The 16718-nt window shown below is 34.3% G+C and overlaps 2 protein-coding genes across 4 annotated transcripts in view; both read left to right on the top strand.

The window, feature by feature from the left end:
* Positions 1-2823, top strand: part of LOC138309696 (DNA replication ATP-dependent helicase/nuclease DNA2-like) — a 41720-nt gene extending 38897 nt beyond the window's left edge. Inside the window, exons 32-33 of the mRNA XM_069250914.1 lie at positions 106-290; positions 2730-2823. Of these exons, the coding sequence (XP_069107015.1) occupies positions 106-290; positions 2730-2823 (279 nt within the window). The remainder of the gene's footprint in view (positions 1-105; positions 291-2729) is intronic.
* A 6362-nt stretch (positions 2824-9185) lies between these two features.
* LOC138309241 (alpha-(1,3)-fucosyltransferase C-like) lies at positions 9186-13785 on the top strand. Of its 3 annotated transcripts, none has more exons than XM_069250395.1 (4): positions 9186-9597; positions 11186-11219; positions 11598-11650; positions 12706-13785. In XM_069250395.1, the coding sequence occupies exons 3-4, from the start codon at positions 11640-11642 to the stop codon at positions 13757-13759; spliced, it is 1065 nt and encodes a 354-aa protein (XP_069106496.1). In that variant the 5' UTR covers positions 9186-9597; positions 11186-11219; positions 11598-11639; the 3' UTR covers positions 13760-13785. The 3 variants fall into 3 exon arrangements, with proteins under 3 accessions (XP_069106496.1, XP_069106495.1, XP_069106497.1); XM_069250394.1 differs by having other exon boundaries at positions 9186-9677; XM_069250396.1 differs by lacking the exon at positions 11186-11219 and having other exon boundaries at positions 9186-9677.
* Positions 13786-16718: the final 2933 nt, after the last annotated feature.

The following is a 16718-nucleotide window of genomic DNA, read 5'->3' as shown; positions in this document are numbered from 1 at the left end:
AATATTTCCCCATCATAATGTTAAATTATTTTATATCTACACAGAAACTACCATTCTGAAGTATCAATTTGAAGCTTAAAATTGGTCTCTTTTGTTGACTTACAGACAGGACAGCTTTTAAAGGATATACGAAGGTTAAATGTAGCTGTAACTCGTGCCAAACACAAGCTCCTCTTGGTCGGTGACAGATCGTCATTACAGAGTTACCCGCCCCTGGTTACCATAATGGATGAATTGATGAAGAAGCAATGTATATCCTTTTTATACAAAGTAGCCATTGTAACAGAAATGTAGGAAGGAATTGTGAGGGAAAATATTGGAGAAAAATGTTGCTTTGGAAATTATTTGAATTTTAGTTCATTCTATCCATGGGGGTTATAATGATAAAAGTTTTTGAAAGGCATAGAAATGGATTGTGATGGTGGAACCAGTCATTTACACAATCAGAGGGTTTTAGTGATATAATCAACTCATAAGAGCAAAAATTGTATACAGGGAACCCTCAATATTCCGAACACTTAGTTCCCAGCCCAAACCTCCGTAGTGATATATCCAACTCATCAGAGCAAAAGTTGTATACAGGGAACCCTCAATATTCCGAACACTTAGTTCCCAGCCCAAACCTCCGGAATACTGGATTCTGTTTTTTTTTGTAAATTTTAAAATCTGTTCCATGATAATTCTGTTCAGATTTTGAGCTTTCCAGACTATTGGCACCCCCGGATTAATCGCCCGTTCCTTTGTAGCCCTTATCTATCCGAGCAAAATTGTAACCAATCTTGTATCAGATTGCTCTAGATAATAATATATCTAGATAAGATTAAGCCCGGGTACTGTAACCTTTCGCAATGAATTTACTTTCGCGAATTTTGCAATCCAAGTAAATTCACAAAAGTTTTTTTCCCCCACTAATTAATTTCCACATCATCTATTTTAATTAGGAATTATAATTCAATTTGTTAATTTACGTGAATTTTAATCCTCGCGAGCTTATTTTGAAATGGAAATTGCCAAATTTTTGGATGGCCACGAAAGAAAGATGGTTTATACCTCTCGATCCTCTCTGACAGTTTAGAAATAACATTGTATAGATTCATATTCTGTCATTGCATATACAGAGTTATTGGCCCCTTATGGGGAGGTATCGATTGTGACACGAGAACAAATTATATTGTTTTGTCTGAAAAATGTGATGTTATGGTCACAAAAACATGACCTAACAATCAATACCACCCACAAGTGCAGATAACATTTGATATTCAAATGCAAGAAACAAATTGATACAATTTTCTAAACTTCTGTGTGGTGATTATGCTGATGTTATGAAAAAGTCTAAAGTTGAATTATCTTTTGTTTGAATTTATTTTCCTTAACCCTTTATACATTGTGGGACCTACCAGCAGATACTATCACCAGAGGTAATGACTTTTTGCTGGATGTACAGAGAATTGAAATACTTCAGTAAGGAAGCGTGGAATTCCGAATCTATAGACTTGCTGGAAATGGTCTTCTGTTATAGTCATATTTTAAGAAAATCGAATTTGGATCTATTGACTTTCAGATAAAAATAATAAGAATCAATGGACTGACAGAAACAAATATGAATCTATTGGACTTAAGAAAAAGAATTATGAATCTATGGACTTGCAAAATGGAATTCTAATTCTATGAAGTTGATACAAAAAACGAATTTCTGAATATGAAGTTGATGCGGAAAAAGAAATTCTGAATTTATATGAATTTGTTGCTAAATATGGAATTCTGAATGTGTGGACTTGAGCAAAAATAGAATTATGAACATATTGAAGAACATGGAAAGATGAATTTAAGAACTTGTTGCAGAAAATGGAATTCTGAATCTCTGGATAAGTTCAAAAGCGCTCTTTTGAGTCCATTGCTTCAGTACACGTAAAAAGGTCCATTGCTTCAGTAATGGTGCTTTAATGACCTACTTACAACCATTTCCACCAAAAAAGGATTCAACAGTTTGAGCTTCTAATTTTACTTCAAGTTCAAAATATGAAAAATAATTAATTGCATCCGACAAAATTCCGTGCCACTATAATCACTATATGGAATGAAGTACTGACTGCGCTTGCACCAAAGGCAAAACTATAAAATATTTTATATAATTTTTTGTGTTATTTAGACATATATATACACGATTTATAAACACCAATTACTGTTCAAATAATGAAATCATTTATGCTCTGTCGGCGGTGGTGGGAGCATCTTTAATGTTCTCGTAGAATGATTTGTCCCTTTAAGAAAACGAAAACAAATGTGCTTGTCATGTTCAAATTTCTTTCTATTAGTATGTCAAATTTCTTTTTTTTTCTGGCAATTTGTAATAACTTTTATCAAATGCTGTAGTTGAGTTCTCCCTTAGCACCTCCAGCTTTCTGTACAGTGGTACACACATTTTGTGATTGCTGAATTGCATAGACATCCTAGGTTATTATTAGACTAGATAGCATTTAACTATTAAGCATTTCTAAATCATGGCTATCTCAGTTACTATCTGAAGGTGAAAGGGAAAAAAAGATTGTATTCTGGTTAGTAGAACTTTCTATAATTACACAAGAGTCAAATTGTTTTGAAAAACCTGCTTTAAAAACGTATTTCTCCATGATGTTAAGCAAATTTTATATTAGGACAGAAATTATTTGCCAATTTTCTAAGAAGTATCAACTTTTGAAGGTCTTGATCTTTTGTCTTTTATCTTACAGACAAGATCGTTTGGAGGATATAACGAAGGTTAAATGTTGCTGTGATCGAGCCATGAACAAGCTCCTCTTGGTCGATGACAGAAATCGTCATTAGAGTTAAATAGCGTCTTCCATAATGGATGAATTCAGAGCATTAAGATGAATTTTGCAATGTATATTACTTTTTCTGTGGAAGCAAGTACTCGGCGATTTTGCTGAAATGCGAAAGGAAACTTCGTGGCAAAATATTAGGATGAAAAATGTTGTTTGGACCATTATTTAACTGAATTTTGATTATTTCCTCTCATACACTGGTACGACGTTGGATAATTATAGTCGGAAAAACTTTTCTGGACATGATATTGACAAGGATTTTTCAAATGCTTAATTTTAGTGTCATTTACTCATCGAGGGTTCCAAGTGATATCTTGTCAACGTTTAAGAGCAAAAATTGTAACCGCCCTCATTTCCATACACAGTCGAGGCTCAAATGCCGTCTGATATAACAAACTCATAAGAGCAAAATGTATACAGGGAACCCTCAATATTCCGAACACTTAGTTCCCAGCCCAAACCTCCGGAATACTGGATTCTGTTTTTTTGTAAATTTTAAAACTGTTCCATGATAATTCTGTTCAGATTTTGAGCTTTCCAGACTATTGGCACCCGGATTATTGCCGGTCCTTTGTAGCCCTTATCTATCCGAGCAAAATTGTAACCAATCTTGTATCAGATTGCTCTTAGATAATATATATCTAGATAAGATTTAGCCGGGTACTGTAACCTTTCGCAATGCTGTATTTACTTTCGCGAATTTTGCAATCCAAGTAAATTCACAAAAGTTTTTCCCCCACTAATTAATTTCCACATCATCTATATTATTAGGAATTTTATAATTCAATTGTTAATTACGTGAATTTTAATCCTCGCGAGCTTATTTTGAAATGGAAATTGCCAAAATTTTTGATGGCCACGAAAGAAAGATGGTTTATACCTCTCGATCTCTCTGGACAGTTTAGAAATAACACTGTATAAATTCATATTCTGTCTTTGCGTATACAGAGTTATTGGGCCCCCTTGTGGGGAGGAATTGATTGTGACACGAGAACAAATTATATTGTTTTGTCTGAAAAATGTGATGTTATGGTCACAAAAACATGACCTAACAATCAATACCACCCACAAGTGCAGATAACATTTGATATTCAAATGCAAGAAACAAATTGATACAATTTTCTAAACTTCTGTGTGGTAATTGTGCTGATATTATGAAAAAGTCTAAAGTTGAATTATCTTCATCAATCTATTATTTTTTTTCTTTATATCTATTTTTAAAATTTTTGTTTGAATTGTTTTCCTTAACCCTTTACACATTGTGGACCTACCAGCAGATACTATCACCAGAGGTTAATGACTTTTTGCTGGATGTACAGAGAATTGAAATACTTCAGTAAGGAAGCGTGGAATTCCGAATCTATAGACTTGCTGAAAATGGTCTTCTGTTATAGTCATATTTTAAGAAAATCGAATTTGGATCTATGAACTTTCAGATAAAAAAATAAGAAGAATCAATGGACTTAAAAAAAAACCGAATTATGAATCAATTTATTAACAGATAGAAATATGAATCTATGGACTTAAGAAAAAGAATTATGGAAACTATGGACTTGCAAAATGGAATTCTAATTCTATGAAGTTGATACAAAAAACGAATTTTATGAATCTGAAGCTGATGCAGAAAAAGAAATTCCGAATTTATGAATTTGTTGCAGATTATGGAATTCTGAATGTGTGGACTTGATCAAAAATAGAATTATGAATTATGAACATATTGAAGAACATGGAATGATGAATCCAAGAACTTGTTGCAGATTATGGAATTCTGAATCTCTGGATAAGTTCAAAAGTGCTCTTTTGAATCCATTGCTTCAGTACAAATAAACAGAGATAGCGCTTTTAATCTGAAAGGATTTCGCAAAAAGCGATTCAGATTTACAGATATAAATTTTTTAATTAAGAACCACTTTTGGAGCCGAAAAGCCAGTAGAAGTTGCTTTCATGGTTACATTGCAATAAGTGCATTAAGAAGTCAGAAAATATTCCCTTTTAAAGGTACGTTCTTTCATACTCAATGCAAATACAATGTATTTATAATTGTATTAACATGTATAGGGAGTGTAAGCAATCAGGGCATATAATTCAGTTTTCGTAACACATATATATGATACATAAATTATATGACATTGGTTGCTGATGTTTTTGGGCATTATTGCTATTTAAAAAAAATGGAAATCTTGTTGAATATATAGCACAATGTGTTTGTAGTGTGTGATTTGTGACCATGTCAAGTAGCTTGCATTAAAATGTTTCCTCTTTTTCAATGCTGACCTAAAATCTAGCACCATCGAGTCCTGTACTGGTTCAGAATGCAGAAGATACACAAGGTCTGTAAATTTTGCAGCACCCTATGATTATTCTTAAAATGCACTAAAATCTATGGCATCTCTTTGGCATAAGGTTTTCTGACGTGACAGGGTAGCTTGATTGTACTGGTTAGTAGAGCTTCGCTCTACGCAAAGAGCAGGCGTTTGTGAACACTCTTTACAAAACGTACTGATCTCCATGATTTAAACAAATCAGGCTAGTTACAGACATTCAGATTTTAAGTGATCTCAACTTTGAAGGTCTGGGCCTTTTGTCTTTTATCATCTAAGATCGTTTGGCGGGACACATATTGGAACGTGATGAGAGCCATGACGCCAGTGTCCTATATCGTCATACACACGCTCATACGCTTCTGCATTCTTAAGTCGATGACACAATCGCAAAGAGGCTGGGAAATAGCGTCTTCCCATATGATAACTATCTTTGGATTTGATGAAGTTCTCACTTTTCTCTGTGGAAGCAAGATACTCGGCGAGGGATTTGCTGATGCGAACGTGGCAGAATCTATGAACGAATCTGATGGACCATACATCGAATAGTGATTGTTTTCCTCTCACTACTAGTACAACGTTGGATAATTTAAGTATAGTCGGAAAAACTTTTCTGTCTCATGATCCCGACACAGGAATTTTCAAATGCTTAATAATAACTGTACTCCTCATCGAGCTGATCCAAGCACTGCCTTTCTTGTCAACGTTTACAGTTGTATGAACCGCAGTTTCCATACACGTCGATGCTCATATGCCTCTTTAACAGTACGAGGAAATGTTCCCACTTGCTCTGTGTACGACAATTGCTGACAAACCACGCTGTTTTGATGTTAGTTGTTGCCTTAGATTTGGTTTTGCTTTCGAGGACGGGTATTCTTGTTTGTGAAGATTCCGTACGGATAAAAGATATCTGAATCTCTTATGTACGACATTGTCCAGTTTACCACGCTATGCCAGTTGTAGAACGTCCTTCTCTGAAATTTTCGTATTTGCGCTAGATTTTTGACTGCGCTTTATTAAATATGTACGTTTATAGGGACAAAATAGATAATTGTTTACATAAATTTTACACAATCTTTTGTGTAGTGTTGTGACTTGATATCGGACCATAAATATTGATGTTTTAATATCATAAATGTTATTGATGAAAAAAGAAATTCTGTTTAGGAAACGTTATAGGCCTTTCTTACCATTTCTCATCTTGCATTTACATTTTCAAAAGGACATAATGTTAGGGCCCATTCGGTTTAGGTTTGTAGCTTTTATCGTCAAAAGGTTAACCAAGCTACTGTCTGATTAAAATACAGAGCCAGTACGTTTGCTAAGAGGATATGATATAGCATCCCATTCCTGGCATTCACGTTCTGGAGACCTTGAGCAAAATGGCCAATCAAATTGCTGCCACCAGAATCTTGACTGGGGACGAAATAGTTTAAAAAAAAAAAACCGTCAGAATTATTTTCGTGCACGTAGCCATCTCGCCCAAAGACCACAACAAATCTTAAAGTATATGTATATTGGGAATAAATAGCAGTTTTCAATTGATGTACATGTAGCAAGGTGTAGAAATTGCATTTGAATACAGGTGGTATAAAGATCAACCGAACATGACCTTTTATGGGATGTTGTCAGATCCTCTATTGAACGGAGTGGGTATAAGGATTTGTATTTTACTCGGATTAACCAAGCTGGCGGTAACTTGCTCATGTTGACTGTAAACCATTTTCTTATTTAGTGTTACTTCACTTTTACTAATTTGAAATAAATTTTCAAAACCTTCTCGAAAATAACTACCTCAAATATATTAAAAGGAATGTTAATTCATTTTTTGTTCGAAAAATTACTCCGCAATTTTGTTTCGAAACGACACCGGAAATCGCGAAAATTAAAGAAATTTTTTAAACAATAATTTTACTATTGTGGGACAGGGTCAAGAATGGCTTTCATTTGAGTAGGCATCTATATTGGAAAGGATTAAAATGAGCAAATTTGATCCGATTATTGTTCATAATGTAAGGACGCTTTTTGAATTAGGGAGAAGTGTTTTATTCATGCATCAAATTAAATAATTTTCTAGCTGCATATCTCTACTTGATATTTGATTTGCATTAATACGAGTATCGACAGGTTGTGATTTAAAATTAGGATTTACAATAAAAATCAAAACACTGATGTGTACAATGTAAGGGTGTCATTTTATATAAAATAAATACATGTAAATATTCTTTTTTCGCGTGTTATACATGCCTGGTGTATGAATTTTGACTTGCACTTAGAAAACAGCATTTTTGTGTACGGTGTGACGTTGCAAGTTTGTATTACACAAACTTATTTCATTATTATGAGGCTGTTATACATGGTTAGCCATACAATACAGCCTCGGATGACATGAGTGTACTGTATAAGTTACCCTAGTATTACGTACGTATGTCTGAGAGAACATGTATTGTAGACCAGCCAGTATTACACTCGTAGGTATGAGAGAAAATGTGTTGTAGTATACCTCATTGTTATGTATGACTTTATTCCTCTTTCACCTTTTCATCAAGGTAAGTTACTATGTGAATGAGATAAATCTACCTTATTCATATATTGTACGTCAAAGTTTACTGGTAAAGGCCCACTACCTTTCCGAAACGGCTTTTAATTTTTAAAATGGGAATGTAAAACAATGATTTTGTTATTTTTGAGTCTCAAAAGTTATTAACTTACCGTTAATACTACATTTTTCATCACATTCTGTACAATTTAATTAAAATAAATAAAATGTAAATTTTCATAACGCGGGTCGTCTTATGTTTTCCGCTGTCGTCCTAAATACCGCGAGGTAGTTGACTATCGCTGTGCCAGACTGCAAAACAGCGAAATTACTCCACTGTTTTCACAAATAACGCAGGAATCTTGCATTTGTTTGGTGTTGTAACCTCATCTTAGGCCATCGGCATGTATTTCTGATGTTTTTAATGTTTTTAAGAAACCTTTATATTTTGCTCCGGAAAGGAAGTGGGCCTTTAAACAAAAAATTTTTTCTAGTAAATTATTGATATTAAATAAATAGTTAGGAACAGCTGTGTGCAATTGCACATATACACCAACGTAACTGCTTGCCTTGTACAAAATAATAAAATTTAATGTACTACATCATTCTAACTTTAGTATGACACTGTATTATACCCGAGCAGTAAAAATGCAGTATTTAAAATAGCTGAATATACTTAGCTAATGCCTAGGTTCTCATATAACACTAAATTAAAACATATATGACCTTTCAATATAAATGTACAGATGATAATAAACAACTTCCTGAAATTGTAAATAATAACTAATAAACTAATAACTAAATTAAGTTTAGAATATGTTACAGAACACCCACCTCCCCGCCCCTTTGATAAACTCGACCTGTTTATACCCGAGTGTACTATGAAAATCCTACTCATTTTACCCTTCTTACTATAGATTTAAAAATGACTTTGACTTGACCTTGTATAAACTGGCCCAGTTCTACTCGTAAATCCACACACACAGCATGTGGACGTTATTTAACATGGTATTATAGATTATGAATGTGCATCTTAATCCTTACCAAATATAGATATCTAGTTGGTTGGAATTGGAGTTACGAGAAATACCCGAAAGGTTTATTTTATCTCGACGGCGTTTACCGGAGCGCTTAAGTTATTGAAAGAAATAAGGTGGCACATTCTCGGTGACACGAGCGATACATATATACAAGGACTTTAATATCAACTTCGATGTACATATCCCATTGGTTATCGAGGATGACAGAAACATATATGGACTATTTAAACCTTCACTGCATTGCACAGATTAAGCCATATATCAATTAACAAAAGAAATAAAATAAAGGAAATGTTTTCATATTTTAAGTTTATATTTAATTCAAGTTAAGCAAAATTGAGGCTTCAATAAGGAGAGAAGATTAAAGGGACGGGGCGCTTATTGGGTCGAATACTGTATATAAGACTAGACTAGACAACATCTGGGTATTATAATATACATATATATATATATCATATCGAGAGGATAAATTAATAGTCACGCATGTCTGTAGCAGCATTGTTTTAATTTCTGTGTAGTGTTTTAGTATTAGATGTTTCAGTCTGTAGGCTTGGCAGTGTGTGTTAATCAATACAGTACACATTCAGTCATGGTCAGTACACACATACCCCACTGACGGTACCATATGTGTAACGTAGTGCCATAGACGATGATTATCTTTATCCACTTGAGACTCGCGGTGTCTTGTTGCATATTAGCATTACAAGTGATTTAAAACTACTACAACAATGATCAGTCAGAAGATTGGTGATGACTAGAAACCGTACACAGTATATATAATTTCGAAGGTTTCTCTCGTCAGTAGCGTTTGACATTAATGTCATGTGATTCAACATTTCCATTGGATGTCTGTCGAAATGCGAGGAATTATGAAAGTGAGTCAGATGCAGGATGCAGTTCTAATTTTGTGTTACAATTACGGAAGTATCTCTCGCTAGTTATCCACTGTTGTCGGGTAAGCATGTTTGTGTTTTGTTTTAAAGGTTCAATTTTCCCCAGAATCGATGACGATTACCATACACGAGAAACCAAACCATACATAACTTATCAATTAAAGCTTTCTCTGGTGGGACCTGGGATTGGCATTACTGCAGTGTGATTCAGAGGATTAAAGAAAATTAAACAGACATATTCCAGATTTCAGATTTTATTAATTCAATCTGGGCAAACCTTTGTGTGCCACAAGAGGTCAATTTATACAAAACATACATGGCAGACAGCGTAACTGATAGTACAGTATAAACATGATAAGCTTACATATATACGTGTATGAAATAGTTTACGTACATTGGAGTGTATAATGAATAAAGTCATCGTTAGTTATGTGTGATTGTAATACAAGCAACCATATCAATATTTTAGTAGTATAATGGTACATGCTTATAATTCATATCATTGACTTTAAGCGTAGCCATATCAGTGTAACCACTAAATCAATTCAACTTTACTTAGTTCATACTTTCAGCTTTATTAGAACTTGAACGCTTAACACTTTGTACAGAGTACAAATAGATTGAACATATACATGTGGTAGTTATACACTTGTATATTCAATGTTATATCATATAACATATCAATCAGCTATATCACATTAGACTGTAACATACAAGTGATACAAATATGTATCTAAAAAGTACACCGTACTTTTTTATCAATTTAAAATAGAAAACTGTTCTATTTGTTTAAGAAAATAACTCACTCTTGTGAATAGAGTCCGATTACAAATTTCAAACATGCTTCTTTTTTTTTTATTAAACTTTGATTTGTATAGTGTATTGTGGAATATATTTGTGCCTAATATTAGCTACATTTGTATAACTACATTGAAATAAGAAGAGATATTCATCTCCAATAACGTTATTACATAGTAAACAAATATGATTATTACATGGTATACCAGCCCATCTACCAGTTTCAATAAAAAAAGTTTAAACTTGAACCATATTTAGTAAAACTTGATTTCAAGGAAAGTGTTACTATTGGTAAATTCATAATGTCGAATTTAAACTTTTTTTATAGGTAGAGAAGAATTGTCCGGGAGACGATGTCTTAAGAGTAGAAAACCAATTTTGAATATATTGTAAAGATAAACGTCGTTTATGCAAGTTTTCAAACAAAACTTTTTTCATCGTAAATGTATTTTGGACTGGCCATATTGTTAAACCATGTGTCATTAAGGGATGATTTTATGTGCCCAAGCCACTTAAATTATTTATTATCGTTTTCTTGCATTCTTAGCATATGGCGATAAAATACACTAGAAAGTTTATCTCCTTCTCTGTCACTATTACACGTTTGCCAAAACATTAACATCCGTACTTTGATTTCAATTTCTAAAGGAAATATTATATTATAGTTGTCTATAAACTATAAAATTAGATGTACTGTTTTGAATATGAAGATTTTTTTTAGAAAATTACAAATGGATTTTCTCAATGATACTTACCTTTTTGAAATCCCCAGATTTCACAGACATACAACAAAATCAAAGATACAAGTGAGTTAAATAATTTCATTTGTAAATCTAATGATAATGGGATATTTCTTATGAGTATATAATGCATACAGTGCTTTTCTTTGTTACAACAAATGAGTCGTTGTCATTGAACCATATACCAAGATATAAAGATTCTCCGACCTGACCTTAATCATATGTCATATGATGATGTCCTAAACCCCGGGTATCTGTAAACAAAAAATAATGCTTATCGGTCATGGCCACCAGAGGGCCAAAATTGTCACTCCTCCTTTTATTACAATTTGTCATTTATCTTCTCATTGTGTCTGGCAACAATGCCGATATCGTAACATCAGACTTGAAACTTTGTCCAATACGGATATCATATTTTTTCTAACAACCTGCTGTCTTTTGTAGGCTTAACTCCTTCATTCCTTTAGTTCAACTCAGGTTATTTTGATGGGTACGAGGTGAGTGTTATTGATCTCGCATATTTTGTTCGATATATTGAATTTGTTTTCGTCATCAAGTGTTGATACTGAATAGAGGATCTGAGAACATCCCATTAGGGGTCACGTCAGGATGACCTTTTGAAATGGCCAATCATATTGGCACTACCAGAATCTTGACTTGGGACGAAAGAGTTTGAAAAAGCTTTCCAAATTATTTTCGTGTATGTAGTCATCTTGCCCGAAGTGCACAACAAAGCTAATTGCATATGTTCACGTGGTATAAAGGTGATTTGGACGTGACCCCTTATGGGATATTGTCAGATCCTCTATTGAACGGAGTGGTTATAAGGATCTGTGTTTTTATCAGATTGATACTGAATATACACACTGGATTTGTATTATAAAATCAGTAAATAGATGCAAATTGCAGTAATATATATTGATAGTAATAAATCTTGGATTTTTTTATCAAGCTCAACAACTTAACATTCTTTATTAGAGGCATCTCCATATTTATAAACATGTTGTAGATAATATTGGGTATTGGTATATAATTTGTCTTACCAACCTGCATTTATCTTCATATTGTGTAGCTATTGAACCTGATAAGTATGACAATACTCCATTATTGACAAGTTAATTCAAGACGAATATATTTCTATCCATCAGTGTAATTAGATTTCATAACTGATACTTTTCATAAAAAAATAATATTCGAGATATCACCAAAAACCGTTTTGAAATCAGAACAATTTTTAAGCGTTCCAGCCAAATGAAAACAGTCCAGGGGTGGGTATAACGTCAGCAATAGTAACCCCTGGAGTATAGAGGATGAAAGAAAAGTAGCTTTCTAACTTTTGGAGCAAATCTGGTGTTCCTGGTTTCCCCATTGTCACCTTGTTTGAAATGTCTTTATCTTTACGAAAATCTATCTATAAGGCTTCATCGTCAAGCAATAATACCATCAACGAAAACGTTGTCGGCCGTAGTCTACAATTTATAAGTCTTTTTATCTCTCCAACATCGCAGTGTTACTGTTTTTATATGCATGTCTATCTTTTTTATTCTTTTAGACGACAATGGAAAGTGTATGTTCTACTGACAGCTCTAACAACGACTTGGATTATATGTATTATTCATGAAGCAAGAACACATCTCTACGGAGTTAAACTAATTCCCTTAGTACCAGGAGTAAAGAACATACACTTTTGGAAACATCGACCACGTTGGGTGAGCAGAGAAGCGTTTAGTAAATGTAAACTTAAATGTAAAGTCACTGAAGGCAAATACATTCCAGAGAACAGCGACGCAATTGTGTTCCACTCACCAGACACGTGGTTGGCAAGACCCCCTACCAAACCCATGGGTCAAATTTGGGTATTTTTCAGTCTGGAACCACCATTAAACCTAAAAATGTCGTTCTATAACTGGCAAAAGGTCTTCAACTGGACAATGTCGTATCGAAGAGATGCCGATATTTACTATCCATACGGAAACTTCACGACAGATAATATTATTCCTCGAAAGCAGGCTAAGACTAAACCGTGGACGAAAACAACGGCTGCCTGGTTTGTTAGTAATTGTCATACACAGAGCAAGCGGGAACGGTTTGTTAAACTGTTACGGATGTACATGAATGTTCATGTGTTCGGAGACTGTGGTTCATACACCTGTAAACGTCACCAGGACACACAGTGTTTGGAAAAACTCGATGAAAACTACAATTATTATTTATCATTTGAAAATTCCCTATGTCGGGATTATGTGACAGAGAAGTTTTTCCGGGGCTATAAATTATCTAACGTCGTACCCGTGGTGAGGGGAAACAGTTATTATTCAATGTATGGTCCACCAGATTCATTTATAGATTCTTCCAAATTTAACTCGACAAGAAAACTTGCCAGGTACCTTACTTCTATCGCATCAAGCGAAAAGATATTCTCGTCTTTCTTCCAATCCAGAGACAATTACCATATGGAGGAGAGTATTTCTGCGCCCCATTGTGAGCTGTGTCGTCGTTTACACAATCCGTCAGCCTACAAACGATTGTACGATGATATAGGACGATGGGTTTTTGGTTCAGATCACGTTTCAATATGTGTCCCTCCCAACGATCTGAAGTTATGATAAATAGAATAAAAATCATAACTGTAGCGATTGATTATCTTGTGTTTTATTTTCTAGAGGTGTAGAACTGAGAGACTTTTTATTAGAAAATAGATGTTCTCCGTCTGAACGAGATACCTAGTACTTTAATCAACCCAAATATAGCAGGAAGCGTCTTGCCCAACAGCAGGATATTAAAGCAATTCTCTAAAGATGCTCAACCGCCGACAGAGCATAGATAACATTTATCATGAGGGCAGTATATTTGATAGGTTTAATTTATATATATCTATTTCTACTTAGACAAAATGCATATAAAATAATATGCTTTGCTTTTTTCGTCTGCGCAATCAGTATCGCATTCTATAAAGGGCATAGTGGCATGGATGTTTTCGGGATGCAATTATTTATTTTGAATATTTAAGAATAAGACACTTTTCAATGATGGAAATAGTGGAAAGAAAGTAACTTTTGTGTGAGCGAAGGATAATACCAATTCATCTGCTCCTGTTTCTATATATCTGTAAGGTTCTTGGGGGAAATACATACTTCACTTGTACTTCTAATATTTAAAAAAAAACACATTTAAACGGCAATTTAGTGAGGCTAATTCTGTTACATAACCACGAAGCTAAATATGGAATCCATAAATATATTTTACATTCCTTTTGAAACATATAACAAGAAATATTGACCAATTCCATGACGTTGTTCAGTATTTCAATTTTAACTAGACATATATATACACGATTAAACACCAATTATTGTTCAAATGATGAATACCATTTATACTCTGTCGGTGGTGGAGCATCTTTAATGTTACGTAAGTCAAACAGATGCAATACATAGCAACCAAGAAGTAGACGAAATTGTTTTTTGAACTTGGGCATGCACATAATAAGTACTGTTACTACTATAAGCTACTGTAAATAAAGGGGGTGGCGGAGGTTTCCAACGTCCTGAGGGTGCTGGTCGGCGAAGATTCGGTGGAGGAATCCGAGGTGGATACTAAAAGTATTCAACAGCGCCCCATAGACGATAGTGAATAGCAACTGTAAATGGGATGGAGCATCAACACCAAGGGTTCCGTGCAAAACTTTTATTTCGTTTACATGTTTCGGATGGCTAGGCCAACCGTCATCAGAACAAATTTACATCGGTATATTCAGAGCTAAAGTGTAAATTACGGTTCAAGAAGTGACGTCACATAAATTGTTAACGGATCACGTGTTCTAAACAATAGACGGAGCAAAAATTGTGGATGTAGAATAAAATATAGTAACATATAAGTATCAATGAAAAAATACAGTGTCTGAAGGATTGGTTGACTATGATTTACATAAAAGTTTTAAGTACTTTCAAAAATGCCATATACACTGTATATAGCCACTGTGGCGTTCCATAGGTGAGGTGGTTTCTCATCTTGGCAGAATGTAGAATCTAATGTTTCCTCGTGTACATAGTCCGAGTTTTTATATGGTGAAGGATGATTGTCTTCAGGAAGGGTGGTGTTAGACTCGGAGTCACTGATAGCCAGGTCCTCCTCTAACGTTTTGGTGGTTGAAATTGTTGTCTCTTTGGTGTACCGGTTAGTATCTTGGACGACTCTAAATTTAGCTGCCCTCAGTTGTTTGTTGGTGCAGGCTTCCGGTGGTGGTTTCCAAGGCGTAGGTTTTTTGGCTATTGACTGTGGGTTGTATGGTACTGTTAGTACTGTAATGTTGCCTTCTGGATGCGACTTCTTGACATGGTTTTTCGCTGTGTCGATGCGGCAGTAAGATTTGTGGCACTTGTTGCAAGTGTATCTGGTAGGGTTTGCTGAGTGTTTAAGTTTCATGTGCCGGCGTAAAGCTGATAAGTTCCCAACGGTGGTGGTGCAGTGGAGACAGGTTAATCTTGTTTTGTTGGTTAGCGGTGGATTCTTTGAAGTCACAGTCAATAGCCAAAAAACCTACGCCTTGGAAACCACCACATTCTATAGATTGTAGACATACGATGATCTATGACAATGGCATAGGTATACATGCAGTTCTAATTTTGTGTTAAAATGGCGGACCGATGATACTAGATACATCTCACCTGTAATCGGCTTTCTGCTGGTAAGTATGCATTTCATTTTAAAGATTCCACCGTTACGGTGGGATGGTATCGATGGCTCGATTCCGCTCATCGTTGAAATTTAAAGGATATCGAGTACATTATTATATCATGTTATATATCACTGCAGTCGGTTTTAAGATTACTGAAACCTAAAAACATGTTGAATAATATTCTATTGAATAAAAATAATGATGATCAATTGTAATATTAATATTTGTCTGAAAAATAAAAGAATTATAAAAATCAAAGTACTGTAAGTACTGAAAAAAGGATAATTTAAACGTTTAACCATGATGTTTTCTTCACGCAGTAAATATAATTGAAATATAACTCGTTATAATATTTGACTATGTTTGCCCATCATTTTTAACTTTGGCACTTTCGCATCAAACGCGTAATAAGCCAAAATATGACAACATGCAAAGTATCCGAATTTACGGTACTAAAGGGAACGTTCCTAATTTTTACCGATAGACACTGACAGACATTTCATTACATTCTTACGTTAATTTAACAGCCAATCTTTATATAGTACCAGTATCAGATGTCACGCTCTAATTGTGCTAGTTGAACAACACTTTTCTCTTTATCATCTTTTTTCTTTTGTAGGCTAAATTACCCCATTATAGTAATTTAGAGGACGCACCTTGAAATGAGGTGACTGCTTAAAGTTGTTTTTAAATATTTTCATGTTTTGCCCATGGACATCCCATGTATGTATTCCTTTGGTACAAGGCACCTCAATGTATCCACCACTGCACTGTGTCATAACAAAACTGAAGGTTCTGTTTGCGACAATAGATATATAATTGATAGATAGTTTGATCTTTTGATATACATCAAAAATGGAATAACAGTACACTGTATGTATGCCATTGAA

Source organism: Argopecten irradians, chromosome 15 (genome assembly GCF_041381155.1).
Source record: "Argopecten irradians isolate NY chromosome 15, Ai_NY, whole genome shotgun sequence".
NCBI classification, from domain to species: Eukaryota; Metazoa; Mollusca; class Bivalvia; order Pectinida; family Pectinidae; genus Argopecten; species Argopecten irradians.
This window is presented reverse-complemented; position numbering and strand designations above follow the sequence as displayed.